Below are 21,758 nucleotides of genomic sequence, written 5' to 3'. Positions count from 1 at the left end.
GTATTGCTTTTCTACTGATGTTGTAACAGCCCTATTACTATTACACTAATAATATATTAGACTTAATTCATTTTCCCTGGTTGCCACCACCTGCTTCTGCTTAGATCAAGGGCTAATGAGCAGTTGACATTAGTTAATGAGCTTCTGCAGCAAGCATTTCAATTTCTTCGCTGACTAAAATAAGTTATCTTTTCTGGGCACCATGCTCTGTCTCCCTGGGTTATTTGGCACCATTAGCTCCCCAGTGTGTCAGGGAGGAGCCATTTCCATCATCAAGAGACTACAGCGGTGGGTGCTATCAAGAATAGCCCTACTCCACTGGGCAGGGGAGCTGGGCTTTTGTCCACAACTTTTCAAACTGATCTATAGACCATTTCAGCTGTTGCTGTTTTACTGGTGACCTGCCCAGCCAACCAACCCAAGCAGCCCCTGCTCTGCAGCTCTGGTGTCACCTTCCTTGCAGCAATGGGCTTTGTAATGGTGCTGTTGGTGACTCCCACTCTGGTAGGTCTATTACGGTAACTATTTCTGTGTTGCCCAAGATTTTTGGTAATACAGCTTGCTGTATGGATTGTTGGTGGGGAAGAGGATCTGATGTGTGCCCAGAGATTTAGGAACTGAGTGTCTATTTTCCTGCTCTCCCATAGGTGACATAGGGACCCAGGTGTCATTGCCTTGCTATGTGCCAGCTGTAAAGTGGTACCATTATAGCACAATGAATAACTTGCTGATGCCACTAGGCACCTAAATTCCTTTGAAAATCAGTGTGAAATGACTTTCCCAAGATGGACTGGGCACTTGGTGGTCACTGTGCATAGAAGTACTGCCTGTCTACCTTGCAGCTCTGGTCCCAAGTAATTTTTCAAGCTGGGACATAGTGTCTTTCAAGCCACAGGGGTGTGACTGGACAACTGAGTCCAGATATTTGGTTGGTTGTGTGAAGGGACCATGAAAAAGCAGTGGGAAAAAAGCAAGAAGGCTACCATTCAGGACATACTCCATGCCTGGCCGAGGCAACAGGTTGGCAAGTTTTGCCACCACTACCTGAATCGCTAGTCACAGCATGTCTAGGTTCCTGCAGTTTAAGTGCTGTTTGCTTCCCAGGCATTTTATAAAGATTGTTTTCCAAGTTTCTCTTGTTTTTGCAAAAATACAGTCAGGGGAATTTGCTCAGGTTTGCTTAGAGATGGGATGAAGAAGAAGGCACTTTAATAAGAGATGCTGCTCTGTAATGAAGAGCCCACCTACATACTGCTTTGTACAGCACTGCTCAGGAAAGCAAATTCACTTTGTTGCTAAGATGTTGGAGCAGTAACTTACTGCTGTGAAAAATCTCTCAGTAAACAGGCTGGAATCTCAAAAATAACTTGCTAACTTTTTTCCCCCTAAGTTTTGCTCATCTGCATATCAATGTGAAATGTTGTTTGAATTCTCTCCCTCTTCTGAATCTATTAGAGAAATCTAAAGCATCACAATGAATGTTTAGACGATTAACCATCCTTGTGATTATGCATGTAAAACTCTGTGGACAGAGTTTTTCTCCCTGGAGTGTCAGTTGTGGCTCCCAGAGCCATATGGAGGCTCCATGGTCCTCTGCGAACTGAATCTCGCACCGTGGGTGTGTCAGAAGCAGTGTCCCTGTCATGTTTCTGCCTCTGCTGCAGACTGGAAATGTTCATGTGGCCTCCCAGGAGCCCACAAGCCATCTGCAAAGACATTCCCATGATGGTCAAAACCCAAGTTTCTTGGGCTGTTGGGACCCCATAGCGCAATTGAGTTTATGCTCCACTAAGCCGTTCTCAAGCATGAAGTATCATAGTCTTTATCCCAATGGCTGCGCTGTGATGTCAGAAACATGGAACAATTATTTAATTAAAAAAAAAAAAATTCTGGTAATTATTCGCCAAGATGCTGATGATACCCAACACACAGCAAAGGTGCGGTAAGGAGAAAGCGGCAGTACTTCATCAGAGAGGATCTTCTTGGTGGTAACTTCCATGTCAATGCAAAGTCAAAAAAAAAAAGTGCAAGAAAGAAAAAAATTTCTGTATCTTCAGTCATTTTTGAAACCACCATCCCACTTTCAGACTTGTGTCTCTTGTGTGATGTGATGGTGTCTCAAGACATATTAAGAGTATATTCATTCTCATTTACTATTCTGCTTTAAGGAAAAAAGACAAATTATGCCTTGTGAAGAAGCCATTTGCTATAAAGTGTAAAAATGCTTTAATATTAATATTTTATAATAAAATTCATGACATATTTATAAACACTCTATCAAGCATTTACAACTGAACCACAGCTGAGAGCTTGGACTGGAATAAATAAGCAAGGACACAGCTAGTATGAAATATACATCTTAATTTTTATAATTGTGTGTGCTTTATTCTTTACACAAATGGAATGGATGCGCAGAGTATTTACACATAACAGGAGTGTAAGCTGGACAGGGTATTTTGTAAACTCCAGTTCAGATTCTGAGTACCCCACACTACAGCTGGACTGAGAAACATCCTGCTAAAGAGACGCACGCGGGCCAGCTTGCTAGATGGAGCCGCCCGCTGAATACAGGCTGCTGCACTTGGAAATTCAGGCTGGCCGATTCAAATTTAGGAACACAAATCCGGAAATTAAAAGGTTGCTATCCCACTAAGAGCCAACAGTGTTGCCTTTATTTATTTATTTATTTTTTTTTTTTTTTTTTTTTTTTCTTCCCTCAAAAAGATCTTGCCTAGAATGCTGGCTACCGCTCATCCCCAGAAATGCTGTTTTACTCCAGGGCAAGTTGGCTGTGATGTGGGTCAGGGCCAGATGACGTAAACTGCTAACACGGTGTGAGGGATGATGGACTGCGTCTCACGCTCCTCACCTTAAAGACAGAGTCTCAAAAGGGCCAATGGGGTACTGGTTCCTATTGCTCTTGGTGAGATGTCAGTGGGGCTGAAGCCTTCTGAAAATCTGGCCACAGCATTTGGCCCATGGGGTGTCTTTTTGATCAGCAGTTTCACAGCACCTACCTCAAAAGGATCTTGGTCCATGACTTGGCCCTCTGGGTGCTACAGTAATATAAGCAGTAAATAATTACTGAAAGTGCTGAGCTACTGTTTAATTATGTGGCCTTGGTGTTTTACAGTAATGCTAAAAAATCAGTGTAACGGAGGAATGTGTAACTTCAGGTGATGTGAATGGGATGGACTCCACTGAAATCAGTGGAGTGACCGGGATTTACACCAGCTGAGGATGTAGGCTAGCTATGTGCTGAGCAGATCTTAGATGATGTTCCCTGTTTGCTTTGGTGCCGATTTGTGCCCTAACGTGGGAACCTGGTTTTTTTTAACATAAAGACAACCTCATTCTCACTTCTGAACTAATTGATGAGATGTCTGATTTTTAATGGAATAGGAAAATACATTTATTCCACCAAGGCATGGGCTTGAGCACATGAATGCAGTTGCACAGTGAACCTCATGCATAACATGGTAGACAAAGTGTTCAAGAGAAAAAATGTTGAGATTAAAAGCTGTGAGTGATAAAAGACCATTTTCTGTGAACCTGGCAGATATTATGGCTTTAAATCTGCAGCTTAAAAAGACTGAGACTTTTTTCATTAACACTGTTTTTCCTACAAATATCTTTGTGTGTTGTCACTCACTGAATCCTCTGGTTAGGGATACAATTTGAAAAACAGAAAATAAAATGTAAGAAAACTAAAGCAAAAAGAGTTCAACTGAGTGTCGATGAGCAAGTAACAGTGAGGGTGTAACACCAACAATTTTTCCATAGAAAACTAATGTAAATAGGTAGGAGGATGTTGTATAACTAGGACACTGTTGCTGGCTCATAGTGGTTATTAGCTCAGGTTCAACACTGCTCTCCAGGATGAGGATTTGAAATTTCAGTGCAACGGAGAGATTTCTTATCCTTGACTTTCACAGGGTGGTTCCTAGGACCCTATCCACACCGGAGCATCAAACCATGCTAGCTACAAACACAATTACATCACAGAATATTTATCTAGAAACAGCCTTTACTACCAAAGAAATTACAAAGCGCTAGCATGGACAGGGTACCTCTGTAGGAAGGGGCAATTAAGCAAGAAAGAGGCTTTTTCACTGGTTGATGGTCAGACCGTAAGATCAGCAAAGAGTGCCGTTTCACTGAGCCCTGTTAGCAAGCTCTCAATGAGTCAGTGCATGGAAGATGCTTTGTGGCAAGGAGAAATAAATAGCTTGTAATATTGCACATCTGCACAAAGCTAGCAAGACGTCATTGTGATCATTCATGGGTGGACAAAAAGCAGTGATAATTTTGGTTCTGCTTAGACCCTACGGTGCTACACACTGTGCCAGAACATGAGAAATAGCACCAGGGGTGTGATCTGGCACTTTTCCTAAAGGGTCCAGCATTTGCATTTGTCTCATGTTTAGACGCTTGCAAGTCTTTTACATGGACAGAAAAGGAGTCTGATTACGTTAAGCTGTGTTAGCACCAATATGATCTGAGGTGCCAATTGCTGTGGGCTGTGAGTTTGGACATTTTTTGCACCAGATGTAATTTTGCATGAGTCTTATGTTTCTCTTCCTCCTCCCGCTACCACCCAGTATGATCTGAACATCTGCAGTGCAAAAATGAGCTGCAGGTCTGAGGATGCTGAAACATGAAACGGAAAACATCAACGCACAAAACAAAGGGGAGTACAAGTCCTAAGGGAAATAAGACCTCTCACTGCTTCTCTTGGTGATTTGTTTTTAAATATATGCTTTATTTAAAAAAAAAAACAAAAACAAACAAAAAAGGAAGTGCAATGGCAACTCTAACCTGGAAGCACAAACAACAGACAGGGAAAAATAAATAATGTTACTACAGTAACCAAGGACTGATGGAAAAATTGATTGTACTCAGCCATAGTGTTACTGTTCACCGTAAAGCACAGCACATGACAAAGCAAAACAGTTACTAGCAGGATAGTACCATAAAAGGCTGCATGCTGAACTAAGAAACAAAGAAGCAGATGTGATTGATTGCTTAAAAACTGAAGAGCTGAAAGTTAGAATGAAGTTCCTGCTTTAGGATACTTTTTTTTTCAGGTCTGGTGGGCTATTTCCCAACCTGGGGCAATAGTGCTTTGCCAGCATGGAAAAATCCATGGCTTCCAAAGATCTGGGGTCACTCTGTGGATTTTTGCAGAATTATCCAAAGTTGAAGCTTTCATTCATATACATTTTGTAAAAAAAAGGTTTCTAGCCCTTCTGGTTACAAAGCTCTTTTGGAGACTTAACTGAAACCCTTGGTTATAAATCTGCGCTGGCCAGGCAAGAAAAGTAGTAAAAGAAGTGTGAACTTCTCAAAGTTACTGTAGCAGGGCAGTAAGTGAGCAGCCACCTCAGGGCCACTAAACCGCCTCTATTTTTAACCCTGTCACAGCTGGTGGCTGTATTGCAAACACCCAGCCAGGCGCAGTCTCCGTGGAGGTTGGCTGGGTATACGTGTCGGCTTGACAGGGCGTAGAAATGTAAGCTTCAAATAGACAAGTAGCTGAGGAGTCTATTTAACATTTGCCCTTAAAATGTCCTTAAACATTAGGGTTACTGTAGCCACCAGCTAATAAGCACTGAACTCCTGCGACGCAGCAGGCAGGAGAGCGTGGGTTTTATAGAAAATCTTGGTCCAGCAGCAGCAAAGGCAATTCAGTTTACTATCATGGTATCTCTTGCAGTTGTCCCCTTGTGTGTCAGAGTGAAGAATGGCATCACATACAAAGGAAGGGCAATGTGAAACGAGAAAAAAATACCTCCCTCTCCCCTTCCACATACCCTAAACTGCAATTCCACAGACTTTCCCCAAATCCCTCACAAAAGTCCATTGCCTCAGTTTTTGCTTTTAAGACCCTTGTTGACTGTGAAATGAGTGAAGATACAAGTTAGTTGGTGACTTGCCTGCCTGCAAAGAGAAGAAAGATCAAATGCTTTTGGCATTTCCTTTAAATAAACAGGAAGAATCATAAAACGTTTGGGGGTGAAGACTGACTCCCTGCAAGACAGAAATTATTAACTACATTCAAGCACTGACGTTTTGCTTCTGAAAAATCCTCCATTTCAATTTAAAGATGCGTTATCCTTTTGTGTTCAGAAAAGGTCCTACAGGGCAGTCAGTTCAAGAGATCTTTCCACAGGAGTTCGTCGTGATTAAATAGAGGCAAGGGAGAGGATTAAATTGAGAGAAAAACAAGCTGATAACTACAATTTAAAGAAGTATCTTCCTTGTCATTAATAATAGAGAATCTGTTATGGAAAAAGGATAATGCAACTTGATGGTCCTCTTTACATTTTACAGTCACACAAGGGTGTAAATATTTAATCTTTCAATTAATTAATCTTTACAAAATATCTCACAAAAACATTTTTACCTATAGAAATTAGTTTCTATACATCAATATATTTTTATTTTTATAAATTATTCCATCTTTAAGTGCCTTCTATCAATATAAATGATAAAATAGACAATCAAAAATTTTAAAGCTTTTCCCGGTTGTATCCCTCCTTGTCAACATAGGTGCTGTGAATCCTCATATGTGTGTGTGTGTCCGCATGGGAACAAGTTTGTGTGCACATGTGTGTGATGTGAAATGCTTCCATCCTCTCCCACCCCTAAACTCCATTAAAATAAACTATATTGTTATTAATTCCTGATGCAATAGTGTTTCCAAAGGGGAAAAAAGAAGTGCTTGACTTGGTTTCAGAAATCAAAAGATGTGCATAGTTACAGAAGTCGAGGTGTACCAACTACTAATGTGCAATGACAAGCTTTGAATAGGATCCACCTCCCAGTCAAGTCAAAGAGCATCCTACCAATGACTTCAGTAGGAAGTGGAGCAAGTACTCTGAGCTTGATTTTGCAAGGTGCATGTGGCCCTGATCTAGCAAAACCTTGAAGCCCATGCTTAGCTTTGAGCCCATGAATAGTCCTACTGGAATTGATGGGACTGAACAGCATAGGGAAGGGTCACAAGTGACTCCAAGTCAACGGGCTACTCATGTGTAGGAACTGGGGTCAAGTGCTGAGCGCCTTGCAGGATCAAGCCCTATATGAGGTTCAAGAGCTGGGAACTTCTCTTTAAAGCAATCAACACACTGAGCTCAGCCATTGAAATCGATCAAAATGTCCGCATGGGCACAGGAGGTGGCTAGCTCCCCTTGACAGAGGGTCTCCATGTCAGAAGTTTATACCTGCAACTGGTGCTCTGAGCACACAACAGATTTGCTTTATATGGTAGAAGTCTTTTTGTTCCTACCCTTTGACCCATCAGTGTCCTTCATGGCTTCAAACACTTTGTGTTGTACATTCATCAAAATTCACATTGACTGCAAAGAACATAAATGCAACAAAAACAGGAAAGCCTCCAAATAGTATATTATAGTTTTCTTCTAAATATTCTCCCTTCGTGATCAGAGGTGCAGTGGCTAATTTATAATTTTTCCTTTGAAGGAATCCAGATGAAAGGCCCAGATTGTTCTTCAATTACAAGTTTGCATTGATTATATATATCTTCTAAGCTATCTCCTTGGACAATAGCTGCAATAAGAAAACATATCAATATTTCTTTAAATTGTTATATTCTATGGCATCCAGTGTCAGAAATTGATGAAATGAGAAGGAATACTAGCACATTGTGATGCTGTTGATTATGGAAAAGTCATACCCCTGCAGATGGCAATTAAGTTCAAACCAGTGACACGTTCCCATGACAGAGAGCCATCCCACTGCTTGTAGTGAGACGACCGAGCTAGGTTAGTTTAGAGAACAGCAGCTCTATCCCATGGGAGGGCAGCATGGTAGGTTCCCTCTGTTGCAAGTCAAGCTTTATGTTTCATTTGATTTAGAAGCTACTTCAGCAGTGAGTAGCAGCAGATTTACTGCCTATTCTTTTACTGACTTAGTTATAATAAACTCAGTCTTGGCTACAAAAGTTAACTAGATCAGGCCCAAAGTGACAGAAGATAAAGCAACTGTTACACAGTGTCTATACTCTTAAATTCCTTGCTTCCCCAGCAGAAATCTGGAACTGCAATTTCGATTATGCGCACTGTCAGCATGTGGAGGGACAGCTGGGGACTTTTGAGTGTTGTCTAGAAATACCAGTCCCCAGAGTAGTGAGCTGCCTAAACCCATCCAAGGGAAATACAGGGGCCCAGAGCAGGTCTTAAATCATGCCCTTTTCCAGGTCAGGAAGAAGATGCCTTTCTCTTTCCCTCCCACGATCCATAGCTTGAGCTCTTGCCTTCAGCTAGTGAGGAATTCCTAGCTCTGTACAAATGCAATGATGCAACTCTTATACTGATTTCATTAAAAGAAGTTTTGGGTCAGAGAGGGAATCAAATTCATGCAAAGCTATTTCTTCAGGGCATCAGAATTTTGAGGAGTTGAATGCCTCAGCTGCCCTTGAGCTTCAGGGATACAATAGTCCCAAGCCAGGAGTCCTTACTGTGAGTACACTGTACTGATAGGCACTCTAGGCTGGAGGCTGAGCTGATCCAGTTGTTTTGCAACAAAAGACTCTACCTTGGGAAAAAAATTGTTTTTAATAAAAACGTACCTGTAAAATATTCTCCAAATTCTTGTTCTAATTTAATTGCTCGATCGTAGGTTTTCTTCGCTTGCTCCTCTGTGAGACGCTTATTCATTTCCCTAAAAAAGGAACGGAAGTCGTTAAGAACTTTAGATTCATACTAAAGCAGCTTTCTGAAAGATATGTTCAACTGAATCACAGATCGGTTGAGCTCGGTACAAGAATGAAGCATTGAAATTCTTCTATCAGTTTGTGGGCAGTTTCAGTATTTTAAATTTAATTTCATTCTTATGCAGTCTTATGAGACAGCCAGGCCTGCTGCTGGCTGTCTCAGCTGAATGAGGCTGTCCAAACTGCTGAAATGGACATGCATTTTGACTGAGGCTGGCATTATGGAAGTGAAATCACAATTAAAGGCAGGATTCAAAACGATGAGACTCCTGACCCTGTAAAAGCTATCCCAGAGTCATTGTAACCCCCATGGGGAAGCCCCAGAAGGAATCCAGCGTGTCTTCCAGGGACACTTCTTAGTTCAAGGAGGTGCATGAGTTCCAGGTATCATGAGAAATCAAACTGAGTAATTGGAAGAGTTAACATAGGTTATTTATTTATGGTCTCTGTTCCAGTCCTTTCTGGACTGTAGAGATTTCCGGTCAAGTGTGTCTTGTAGATTCTAAAACATGCAAGGTACCAATAAATGTAAAAACAAAGACAGTGTCAATAACATTCTGTTAATGCCAATATTTTGTTATTTGATGAAGAATTTCTGTTCTGACAGAGGCATTATTTAATAACTTGAAGAAATAAGTTGTCTTGCCCATGCACGCTCAGCTTTTAATACCACTGTGTACTTGCAAAAAATCAAGCTAATACTCATTCACTGCCTTACATATATGTATATGCCTGCAGATATCCAAATTAATTAGCAATAATAAATGGAGTTTGCTTTTTTCACAGTATGGATTCATTTTTCTTTAATTATGGTGGAAATTTTCTGAGGTAACTAGGAAAGCAAGAGAAGGGACCATCTTGTATTCTACATAAATCTGATTTAATGCCTTGCACTGAATCATGTGATTATGTGGCAATGAGCTGTATACAGTATGACACGGGCGATGCATGTAGGAGATTATGTACACAATGTTGCATAAAAAAATGATGTATGAAGTGTAAAACAGTATGAACTTGCTACAGCTAACTCTTACCTGGCCGCTGAAAAACACCCTGTAAGGTGTCCAGGATGCAAAATGGTATTTCTAGACATTACTTAAAGCTATCTATCTATATAACTATCCATATAGCTGGGAATACTGCTTTGAAAAATCTCTCTGGAAGTACCAATGCAATGCAGAAAGCAGGGTTATAAGGATAAGAAAGATTTCTTTGAAAATATATGACAGTTATTTGTGGATTATATAAATAGGTTTAATATATGCCAATCTGTGTCATGCTGCTAAATTTGTAATACTACTAATTCTATTTATTGGAAGGATTGCTGTCTAATTGAGTTCAGGTGGGCTTCTCATCAGCTGTGCCTACTTGAACATCTCCATGTGACTTCCAAAGAGCCAAAACTCTGTCTTGAAGTGGAACATAGCATTGCAAATTCTTGTGCAGACTTAACATTTTGTCTCATCTTAAGAACACTCAGCCAATATTCAAGTGCTAACAACATAATCCTCCTTCCAGATCTATTTCTGGTAGATTTCTGAGAAATTCTTCAAGAACTTTGAATATTAGAGAAGAAAACACAAATAAAAATATAAACAAACCTTTAAATTAACAAACACTTTTAAGTAAGCAGAAATTTGCATTATGTATACAGGACATAGATTTGCCTGAGGTGCAAAACTGTGCTAGTTGTATTCATGCCTAGTGCCTTCAGGAGAGAGGATGGAGAAGGGGCAGGACCACGATGTCCATTTTTCATGATGAATTAAAAGTGCTGTCAAACAACGGTCCCTTCTATTTTTTGTTTCCTAGCCAGGGACCTGCACAGCTGATGAATTCAAAATGCTTGCAAAGAGCTGTCCCTCCAGGCACGTTTGGCAGGATTTCCTCCTCTCCCAGTGAAGAGCTCACTCAGGCAGCATCGTAATTACTTCCAGCTCTCATCCCCATGATCCCATAAGGGTCCTCCTTCTTCTGGAAAGAGAGGCAGACTGAGAGGTACCAACAGGGAACCCGCTGGGATTAAAGCTGTGTGATGGAGTCATGTGGAGGTGGGAAAGGAAGGACCGGGGAGTAGTTTGTTTGAAGCAGTTTGATTGCCAGGACTGAATTTAACTGAAGAAAGCAGGACCAGAGGACAGCCAGCTGAGGCCATGCGTTCTGGTTTCTTTGACATCCAGTAGCCCCTTATGGTCTCACATTGCTGTGGTCATTAGCGTGAGCAGGGTATTGCCAGAGAACCAGTGATAACCAAGTTTCAAATGCACGTGCAAGCTTAATTTGTGCTCCCATCACTCTTCTCACCTTCACTCTCAGATAGATGCAAAGGAGCATACGTGTAAATGAGAACTAGACCCTTCAACTTTAAGTGCTAATTGTGCTGCAAGTTAAATCTTTTGAGTTTGCTTTTCTGCATATTCTGATTAGTAATTTTTTGTCTTTGATGGTTTTACTTTGCTATTACACTAGCTTTCAACTCATTTGTATGAGCAGGAGTAATAGGGCAGATAAACATATATTTGTGTTGTAGTAGTTACCTACATAAAAATGACCAAGTGAACACAGTTATGCTGTCATAAAAGTGTCCTCTTTCTGTTCTCACAGGGTACTGGTTTACCATGTTAAACTTCTACATACTGAAATAATAGTACCTATTGGAAAGGGGTTATATCTGTTAACCTATGCGCACCCTACCACACACTACTGCTTACATCAGAGTATGTATTTGCTTAGTCAGATCCTGAATGATTTAACTTCATTACCAAATAAAATAAATTATTTTTGCAAGCAAGAGGCTCACAATTAGGTGTTATTCTCAAGACAATTCTTTAAAAAGAATGATGCTGTTTATATTAAATGAGTTCTTATTTCTATTAGAAACTAATTTTGGGTGCTGTTTTATAAGATAGATACACATTAGACAGATTAACTAGATAAAATATTACTTGTGGAGAGCAGGCTGCAGGGGATAAACTAACTTAGAATGGCTGAATTCATTACATTTTTCTCTTTTTTTTCAGCAGTTGTATTCTGTTTATGTAATTTATTTATGTAAGCCATATTACTGCAAAAAATCCCAAACTAGTACCAATATATAATGACTTTTGCTGTCCCATGAAAAATTTGGATTTCTAATTAAGGCTGTCTTCCACAGAAGAAGTTCTTGCAGAACAAGAAATTCAAAGTCATATATGGATTTCACTTTGTCACTACCGTACTGTCAACACTGAGGCAGGTTTAGGACTGGGGAATGAAGAATAGCTTACTTTTGATTTATATCAGTAAGTTAAATTCTGCTAATTCTGCATAAGTTGTTTTGTCCTATGTGAAATATTAGCATTGCTTTGGTTTAGTAATAGGATGATTGTGGTAATATTTTGCATCTTCATGACATTTTTCAGTCAATTTGTTCAAGGATTTGCTGTTGTTACATCAAATCAATGAAGCCTTTATCTTATTGCCACATTTCTGGTTCTGCCTAATGTATTTTTTGAAGTAAGGGCCATTTTTATTTACTTTTTTTATCACTCCACATGCAATGTCAGCATTAAACAAATAATGGAAATATTTCATGGATGGGAAAACTGTAGGCTAAGATCTATCTTAAAACAATCAATGCAGAATGTAGGCTATCAGACTACCCCTCCTCTTCTGTACAGCAAGATAATCAGAATATTATTGAATTATAGGGCTGGAAGAAATGTCAAGAAGCCATCCAACCCACGACAGCTTTGGTCAGGGTGGGACTGTGCAAGTACCATATACTGTGCAGCATTCCCTGGAGTGACACTGGACACGCAACAACTTTATCACCCACCAACAGACAGGGCCAGGGAGGATGCACATTTGGTCATGGGATGGGGCAAGCTAACAGGGTCCATCTCCAATGTTTGTGGGCAGGCCTTTACCATAACCAGATATGTGTCTGTTGCAGGAGGGATGCCTGTATTTTAGCTGTGTGATAGATACCTGTGGCATCACTTGCAGAGCCTTTGATGAGAGGAAGGCAAAGAGTTCAAAATTGCATCCCTTTCACAGCAAATTAAGCTGATACATTCTTGTGTTACTATAAGTCTACATGTAAACAATTGATCACAATGTATTTTATCTGGAGCTTTAACCAATGTGAAGATCTCTGCCATATTTCCTCTTCAACCTTCTCTCCTTGGCAGTAGGTAACCCTCATTCCCCCTCCACTTCCAGGGTGGAACCCAGAACCAGACCAGTGTTCCAGCTGAGACCTCAACCATACCCAGCAAAACAAAATAACTGCTCATTGTGTCCTTACGCAGCACTGATGTTAATACAGACCACAGTGGCAGTTTCCTTTTTTGCAACCACATTAAACATCCATTCATATTCCTGTGTGATCCATCCCAACTGCCAGATGCTTTTCTGCAGTACTATAGCTTAATTATTCCCTGCTTGTACTCATACATTTCATTTTCTCTCCTTTGTCTGTGCTGAATTGCATCTTACTGATTTTACAGTGAGTTTTAATCTTGTCTTTCAAAGTGCTTGCCACCTCGCTCAGCCTTGAGTTATTCACAAACTTTACAGAAATACTGCCCAGCTCATGATTCAAATAATTCATGAATATAACAAGTAGTCCCAAATAGGGACACAGGTCAGGAAATACACTTGCAGGATTTCTGTAACCCTCCCCATTTATCAGTGCCACTTTCAATGACTGAGCATGGTTGTGCACATGGTCTCTAGTGATTCCCTTTGGACTGTTTTTCCCTAATCTTATATTTTCCTAATCATTAATATTGTATTTCCCTAAGCTGCTACTGACAGTGTTCCATGAAGCCAGAATAAATATCAGGATGCAATACAATTATTGATCTCCATCTCATGAAAGAAGAAAATAAGATTGATTTTATTTGCTCTTGATGCACATACACTGGCTGCATCTTAGAACCTTTTTATCCTCTCAGTTATTATACTTGAGTTGCTTAACAGTGTTCCCAGTGTTTTTCTGAGTACTGAAATGAGATTGACCGGTGACAGCACTAAGTTGGTGCCTTCTAAGTGTTATGTTTGCCCCGCTCCAGTCCCATGGGTCCTTGCCTGTCCTCTTACAGACATTCAGGTAAATGACGGGCTGACGAAGAGGTACACTCCATAAATCTGACACAGGTTCACCCTCTGGTTACCCCCAGTGACCAGACTCTACACCCCAAGAGCACCCAAGGCTGGATGGGACAAGCCATGTTGCCTGAGTCCTTGGTGAACTTGCTGCACAGGTTGGAACAAGTCCACCGAGCACTGGTAGGGAGTCCATCATGGTCCAGCACATAAACCCATGTGTCCCAGTGTGAAAGGATCAAAGGCAGCTTTGGCTCGTTTCTTGGGATGCTGGGGTTCAGCGGATGGCAGGTGGGGAGAGCAAGTCTCCACTGTTCCCTTTTCCTCTCATTATTACTGATATTAGAGGACAGGCAAAACATAGACTGAAGACCTGTGTTGTGACTTTACCCTGAAAATAAAATGGCTGAAGGAGTTTATACTTACATCAGAGGCTCCCATGATTTAGGCTTAATGAAGATAGCGATGGGATAGAGTTGTGCAACTTGTAGTCGTTTGATAGCATTTCCAGACACATCGAGTATACAGTGCTTGCCCTGTTGGAAACAAATCAGGATGTGTTCATTTTTGCAGTGTTTGCTGCCGATCAGACAAAAGATAGCAAGCCATTCTGTGACGCAATGTCCTGGAATGGGGCCTTCCCGGCACAGCAGGGAAGGGGGACCCAGGACATGGGCTCTGCTCCTCTGCGCTCTTTCCTTTGCTCTGCTGCTAATATGAAATATACACTAGAGGTATGGGGACAAACTTGTTTTTTATTTTTACTTTGCAGGGGGGGGAGGATTTTCTTCAGAGATGAGGAAAATCAGTTCATAAAAGTGATAGGATGTCTACGTTCTTACTGGTTAATTCAGTTCTTGTTTGTGTCAAAGACTCCCTGTGTCACCTGAGGCAAGTAATTTAATCTTTCTGTGCCTCTGTGAAAGTGAGATAACTTTATTTACCTGTCTTACAGAGGGAAGAGGGAAGAGGGAAGGCTCTTTTGGGACATACTTGAGGCGCTGTGTTAGATCTCTGAATCCATCCAGGCACTACATCCAGGTACAGAAAACACCAAGGAAGTTGTCATTCAAATTCAGAGACTCCACTTGTGGAGTCATTGTAAAGCCTATAAATATCAGGATGCTCTTTTGCAGATATTTTATATTTTTGGCAGAAGGGTCATGTCTGAGTTACAATGTGGAAACAAAACAGATCTTGTTGCATGGTCAATAAAACTAGAGTCAACCTACCCTTTCTGCCACGAATCTCACAGACTGGACACTAGTTCCGTATAAATTATCATTGTACTGCCCAGCTTCTATAAATTTGTGCTCTTGGATATCTTTTTCCATTTGTTCTCTTGAAATGACAAAATGATAATCTCTCCCATCCACTTCGTAGTCTCGCTTTGGCCGTGTGGTATCTGCATGAAACAAAAGACAGAAGATCAAGAAGTCTCTAAAAACATTCATGCAAAAAATGCTGCAGCTGAGGTTTGCTCAGCGGGCAATGCTGGGTCTGCTGCAAGTGGAGGTGCTCCACAGTTGGGAGCAGGTCTTTGGCTACTATATGTTGTTTTTAAAGGAGTTGTGACAATAAAGCTGTCATTTTAAACTAATACCTTCTGGTCTTCACTTCCAATCAATACTTAAAGGCTAACAAAAAATTAGGATTTACCAGAATTCCACTTTATTCAGCAAGATCATACACAAATCCCAAACAGAAAATGTATTCCAGATTGTAAATCTAATCCTATTACAGTGATAAAATGAATCACAATCTCATCAATTTAATTTAGCCTTAATTATAAGGCTGATTCTGATCTCGTCTCTAGCAGTTTTAATCTGGTGTATTTGCAGAGACAACAGTTTAAAATTAAGTAAGACTTCAATCAGGGTCTGAAATAAGCACTCAGCAAGCTCTAATGATCCAAGATATAAACACTCTGCTTAATTCAGGGTCCAAAATTGTTTTCAGATTAGACAGTCTAGATCTCACACAAATCACAGATTACTCTGTTTTTTCATTTATGGGTGCTGTTCAACTGAGTTGAGACATTTTACATTTTACCAGTATTCCAAACTTTTATTTAGGAAGCCACAGATTAATTGATGAGTAAATTAAGTTAGTGGCCAGAAGGCTTCCTCTCTAAAACATGGTCCAGCTTTTGAGACAATTTTTTTGAGAAATTCTTTCCAGACCTTCGCAATCTTTTTTATTAGTTCCTTTCCACTTTTTTTGGGCAATCGAAAAATAGCATTTGAGAAACTCAACTACATATAGTTCATGGATGCTGCTTTTGCAGCAATTTACTTAATGTATGACATCAAGGGATACAAGATACAGCTCACTCAGCTGCAGAACTAGGAGTAAAATCATACTTACGTGGTACACACGACCCAAACTTATCAGGGAATTCAGATATCAAATCATCGTTGATCCGATCTTTCATAGGACCCAGAATAATAACCGGCCTGGTGTAACTGACTGAACAACAAAAAGAAAGGAACATTTTGATGATCTTTCTGGCAATAACAGTAAATCTTCCCAAAGATGCACTAACCAGAATTGTTGCCTTTAGTTACGAAGTGAAAACTTAAGTGTGCATTTTATTGATGAATAATTTATTTATTGACATAGATAAGGAAAATGGAGTGAGTATCACTGATTTTTCAGAGCTCTGTGGTGATGCATGCACGTGCAGTCAAAAAACTATGTGGAATTGTATATATTTGCTATTGCTCAACAAGGTCACTCCCAAATGCTTGCAGATGGACTCTCTCATGAGGCATGGAAAGGATATTGAAGGATTTTTTCTTCTTAGTTAAATGAGTGCATTCCCCATGAAATCAGGTGGGTGTGATCCCATTTTCAATTGCCTTGCTGTAGGTTCATCTACACTGGCTAGAGGCACGTATCACTTGAGGAAGAAAATAATAAAGGCTTCCCTTGTAGCAATATTGCAGTACATCTAGATAATCTGCATGAACATTTTTTATACTGATTAGCATATTTATTAGTAAAGGCATTGAGAGTGTACTGGGGAGACTCCTGAGAACATTAGAAAACTGGGGCTAGTGAGGGGGACCCTTCCGTTATTTCTATTATATATGATAGACTGAGTGGCCAAGAAAAAGGAGCCACAGAGAATCTGGGGCTGGCACAGCAAGGCTTACTGCTCTGCTGGCCCCGAAAATGTGAAATGAAAAATGGAAGGAACAGTGACAGAAAAGCAGATGAAACTTACTTTCCTGTCTGGTGACAGGTTCATAAGAAAGGATGCAGTCTTCTTGGCCTCCTAATGAGAGAAGAAAGAGAAGAGATTGAAGGTGACAAGCAACTTGTCAAGGACTAAAGCTTCATCAAATGCTTCACACAGAGACAGACCGGGTTCAGCATTTCTCTTTGGCAATGCTCTCACCTGAACCATTCCAAAGTCCCTCGTAACTTCAAGGTGCGGAGACCATTTTTTTCCTTCCCCTCCCTCCCCTGCCACATCGTTCAATTCTCTTTGCTGAAATCGGGCTTTTTCAATGATGGGCAATAAGGCTTCATTTACTGATTTGATAGCAAGGCTATTTACCAGGATAGTGCAGAAATTCAAGATGCAGTTCTTTTGCTTGTCCAATTTTATGGCCCTAACATGCTGCTGCAGGGCAAATCCGCAGGCTACATAAAATGAACAATTTTTACCCTCAGAATATCTACATTTTGGTTGATCACCCTTCTGTGCATAACCTCCATAGTCTAGTTTATTTACAGCCTGACATCTAGCTATGAGCTGTTTGCTGATCCTTACCCTTTTCCTGAACACAAATCTCACAGCATCATATTTTACGCACTTATTCTTCCTCCACTCCCATTAGGACAGTGCTGTTTCCTCATGGTGACGTTTAAGGAACTAAAGCAGAGAAATTTGCAACGAGAAACAAGTGGGACTGAATGGACCATGACTTGGGTGCAGGGGTGCAGCCCCGATGCATCACTGTCCTCTCCTCTACGAGATGGCAAGAGGAGAGGGGGGAGGATTCTTCAACCCACTGCATGAATAATTCCTGCACATTTCTCTTTCTGGGTCACCGTCTCATGCTTGGTACCACATAATGGCTCTGGCAGGTGCTAAATATGACTTAGGCTTAGCAAAGTTTAAAATAATGATTTTATTTTCACTCAGTTCAGGGCTTATCTCTGATGAGATCCACAGATGGGATTTTGCAATTAATTTAGATACTACAGAAAAGAGAATGCCATGAGGCTTACCAAGGCTTTATAAAATAGACCTGTATTTTATATGAGTTACCTGTATTTCATCTGCGCGCATGCACAATGTCTTACATTATTCTGATGGGCTCCCACCAAACCAAAGCGTGCACGTACAGGGAAGACTGCTGCCTGACACCTGATGCGTGATATCGGTAGGACTTAGAGGGGCTACACCGCACCCTGAAGTAGTCTGACTGCTATCTGAGTCAATCTCGGGGCTCCATTAGCTATATTAACAAGACAGATTGGTTTTGGATGCAATGCCTAGCTCCCAGATAGGTACAAAACTTTTTGTGATTTAGTCTTAAGCTGACTCCCACCCCATCAATCTAATACGTTGATAGATATTTTTTGTGATGTGTTATCTAGACAGCTGTGAGAAGTGTGTAAGAAAGTTTTTCAAGTAAAAATAATGTAATTAAGGACAACAACAGAAAAAGCCAATAAAAAAAATGTACTGATGTGTTAGGAGAGAGGGAGAAACAGACAGAGCTGACTTCAACCTAGCAATGGTGCTGAAGCAGCAAAGGAGAAAACGTTGCTTTTAATAAAAGGAAGAGATTAGACAGCTTTTGAGGGCAATGCAAGACAACATAACATATGAGGAGTGTGGATAATGGATTTTCTTCTCTATTTGCAGGTGTTTGATACTGTAATCACTTGCTTAACTTTGGCTTTTTACAAAGGTAAAAACCTAGAAATATTGTTACGTTAAGTTTCATACATCAGATGTATTATTCTCCCTTAAGTTTCTCTGGGAATTTTGGGGGTGATATAAAACTCGGGATGTCTCATTCGCCTGGAGGTGCAATGACTCACGCTCCAGGCTGAAGGCGCGTGCTCCTGCACTGCCTTGCCCTCCGGCCCCCGGGAGCCAAGGCTATGCTTTTCAATAGGCGGAGAAAGTCGGTCTTGGGGTGGGCAATGAAGCCATCATGTGCTAAGCATGTGGAGGCAAGCCTGTTTGTGCGAATACAATCTTAAACTTGAAAATCTGTGTTTCAATGGCATCCACATCCACACAGGGGATTCGTTTCAGCCGATTTCAGAAACCTGTGTCGTGAGTGCTTCTATCTAAGCTAGTGCCCTTTGGAGTCAGTGGGTGCCTACAAATAGGCAAGTGCTTATTCTAAGTCATGAGTCATCTGAGCTATCTTAGATGTCTACTTTGGGATGAGAGAAAAAGTCGAAAGGTGTGTTTGCCTCACTTGTCCCATAACAGTATTTAAACAGCAAGGTCAGATGCAGACATCTGCATTTAAACAATAGAATCTCATGGGACTGACAGTGACAAGGACAACTGAAGGAAAATAGCCAATAACTGTGACACTATTGTTTAAAATTTTTTTCTGTGGGCTAATATTTGGCTTTGGCACAGAATCATAGCCAGCACAAGCAAGCCAGCACAGATTTTACCTTCTGTTTTGCCCAGTCTCTGGCAGACATGCCCACATGCTAAAGCTGTCCATGCTATCCATAGGGTGTGGGCTACGGAGACAAACGAGCCTGTTGTTTCATTGAACTCTTGTGAAATTGTGGCCAGACTGAAGGCAGAGAAAAAACTCCAGCCCACTCGAACTGTGCTGAAGCTTAAGCCATTGGCAAGGGTTGCAGCAAGTAAGGAGAAGCTCTGAGGCTGACTGGGATACACATGACTTAAAGACAGACAACTTGATCCTGTGGTTCTATGATTACATGATCTTCCTTAGTGAAGGCTCTTCACAGCTAAGTTTCAGTCTCAACACTGAGTGCGAGTGTGGGGGAAAGCTGCACCATTTCCACTACTTTTCTGGAAAAAGAGCTCAAGGAAGCTCAAGTTTCTGTGTGAATATAAAATCCTTCCAGGTACTGTCCAGACAAAATCCTAGAAGTCCTCAGACACTAATATGCATGTTAACTGTACCAGATGGTATTCTTTAAAGATCTCTACTGAGTCAGTACTGCACAGTTTTGAAGTAGTCCATAAAATATTAGCATAATGAAGAGCTAGAGTCTACCAGTAATTGGATTGCTATAACCTTGTGATGGCTTTGAGGTGTGAGACAGTGTGAAATTCAGCAGGACACGAACTCTTATTTATTATTTGACTAAGCCTCATTTACCACCCACATTAATGGCTTAAGTAGCACAGGTTAGCTATATTGATCTGGAAAAATCTTTGTGAAATTTAACAGAGAAAATAAAAAAAGAGAAAAGAAAAAGCCCTTTTTGTAGGATTTTGGCATGATCCCTTGTTCTTCAGTAAAATTCCATCAATTGAAAAAGAGAACAAAAGAAAGAAAGTAAGGAAAGAGAAGAAATAAAACGGAAGCTTTCCTAAATGTAATATACTTGTGAGTAAAACTATTGGAGGGCTTTCACTTTCCCAGGATCGCTCTGCTTCCCTTTGTTCTTGGTTTGCCTGTTGGTGATTTCTCATGCTTGGGAAGAGAATAATAACCTGGAGTTTGTTATAACTCGTAGCCTCTACAAACTGGGCAGAGAGGTCCTGCACGGTCAGATGAGTTTCATAAGGACTACTAATTTCATCTTTTTAAAGGATTTTATAGTGTTTCAGAGGGGTAGCCCTAAAATGGGCTTAAGGTGTTGCCTCTGTTTTGCTTTTCTGATTAGAAGGCAGACAGTCTGTGAAAGGCTCAAAATCACAGTTTCAGTGTAGACCTGGCAGATACCAGGCATTTTGCGCGTAACCCATAGAAAGGCCGCATTTCCCATTGTCTTGCCAGAGCATCCAGCACTTCCACAGTGCTGGTGTGACTGCACCCAGCGTGTGCGTAATGGGGCAGGAGAGCTCTGTGAGCTGCCGCCATGCAGCCACCATGGAACCAAACACCCACCACCTTACGCAGCAGGAATCCAGGGGTTTTGGCATCCTGTTAATGGCTGTGAATGAAAAAATCTGTAAAGGGATCCAAGGCAGAGAATAACAAAAAAAGAATTACTTATGAAAACAGCTAGAAATTATTTATGATTTTAGAAAAATTAAAGACAAGTTTTGGATTCGTTAAAATTTCTGGACTGATGGTGGTGACCATCAATACACATATGGAACACATGTAGATGAGCCAAAGTAATTTTATTTTTGAACTCTTGCCTGACTTTGATTGCTCAGCTAGATCTAAAATCAAAGAAGGATTATTTTTGTCTCATCATCCATTTAGGTTTTGGGCTAATGTATAGATTACCTGATCTCTACTTGTAAGATCTTCGAGAATCAATTTTTTGTTTTGTTTCTGACTGTATTGACTGGACGGTCAATATTGTAGCCTCTATTTAGCTCAAAATCCCTTTCTTGGACCTCTATTTATGTAAGTAAACATATGATTTTTGGAAATATGTTGATAGCTATGAAAGATTGGAAATCCAATACATAGAAAGGTCATCAGCAGTCTGAGAATGAACTTATGCTGAAAAGTGGTCTGTTGGCACTGTATGTTTAAGATCAATACAGCTTGTGAGAACATAAAATGAGACTTCAATGCCTGTGCCAATCTGAGTATGCCTGAATAATACAGTAATCCCTGGGGAGTGCAAGAGCCAACGTAAGTGTTCTATTTAATTAGTAGCCTAACATAATAATTAGGACTCCTTTAACATTGTTCTGAGTCTTCAGATCTCATTACAAGAGTGACTTGCTGACAGAGGGTAAAAAATTTTGTTTCTAACAATTTTCCTTATTTTTAAC

The 21,758-nt window shown here is 40.6% G+C and overlaps 1 protein-coding gene across 27 annotated transcripts in view; it reads right to left on the bottom strand.

Moving 5' to 3' along the window:
* Positions 1-2,359: 2,359 nt before the first annotated feature.
* The window catches only part of DLG2 (discs large MAGUK scaffold protein 2), a 1,094,951-nt gene continuing 1,075,552 nt past the window's right edge, over positions 2,360-21,758 (bottom strand). For all 27 annotated transcript variants that reach the window (XM_075416649.1, XM_075416588.1, XM_075416597.1 and 24 more), the window contains 6 exons: positions 17,058-17,108; positions 16,196-16,297; positions 15,061-15,233; positions 14,255-14,364; positions 8,594-8,685; positions 2,360-7,572 (listed from right to left, as the gene is read on the bottom strand). In XM_075416649.1, the coding sequence (XP_075272764.1) occupies positions 7,466-7,572; positions 8,594-8,685; positions 14,255-14,364; positions 15,061-15,233; positions 16,196-16,297; positions 17,058-17,108 (635 nt within the window). In that variant the 3' untranslated portion in view covers positions 2,360-7,465. The remainder of the gene's footprint in view (positions 7,573-8,593; positions 8,686-14,254; positions 14,365-15,060; positions 15,234-16,195; positions 16,298-17,057; positions 17,109-21,758) is intronic.

Source organism: Opisthocomus hoazin, chromosome 1 (genome assembly GCF_030867145.1).
Source record: "Opisthocomus hoazin isolate bOpiHoa1 chromosome 1, bOpiHoa1.hap1, whole genome shotgun sequence".
NCBI classification, from domain to species: Eukaryota; Metazoa; Chordata; class Aves; order Opisthocomiformes; family Opisthocomidae; genus Opisthocomus; species Opisthocomus hoazin.
Note: the sequence above shows the minus strand (reverse complement) of the source record. Positions and strands in the feature narration are given on the sequence as shown.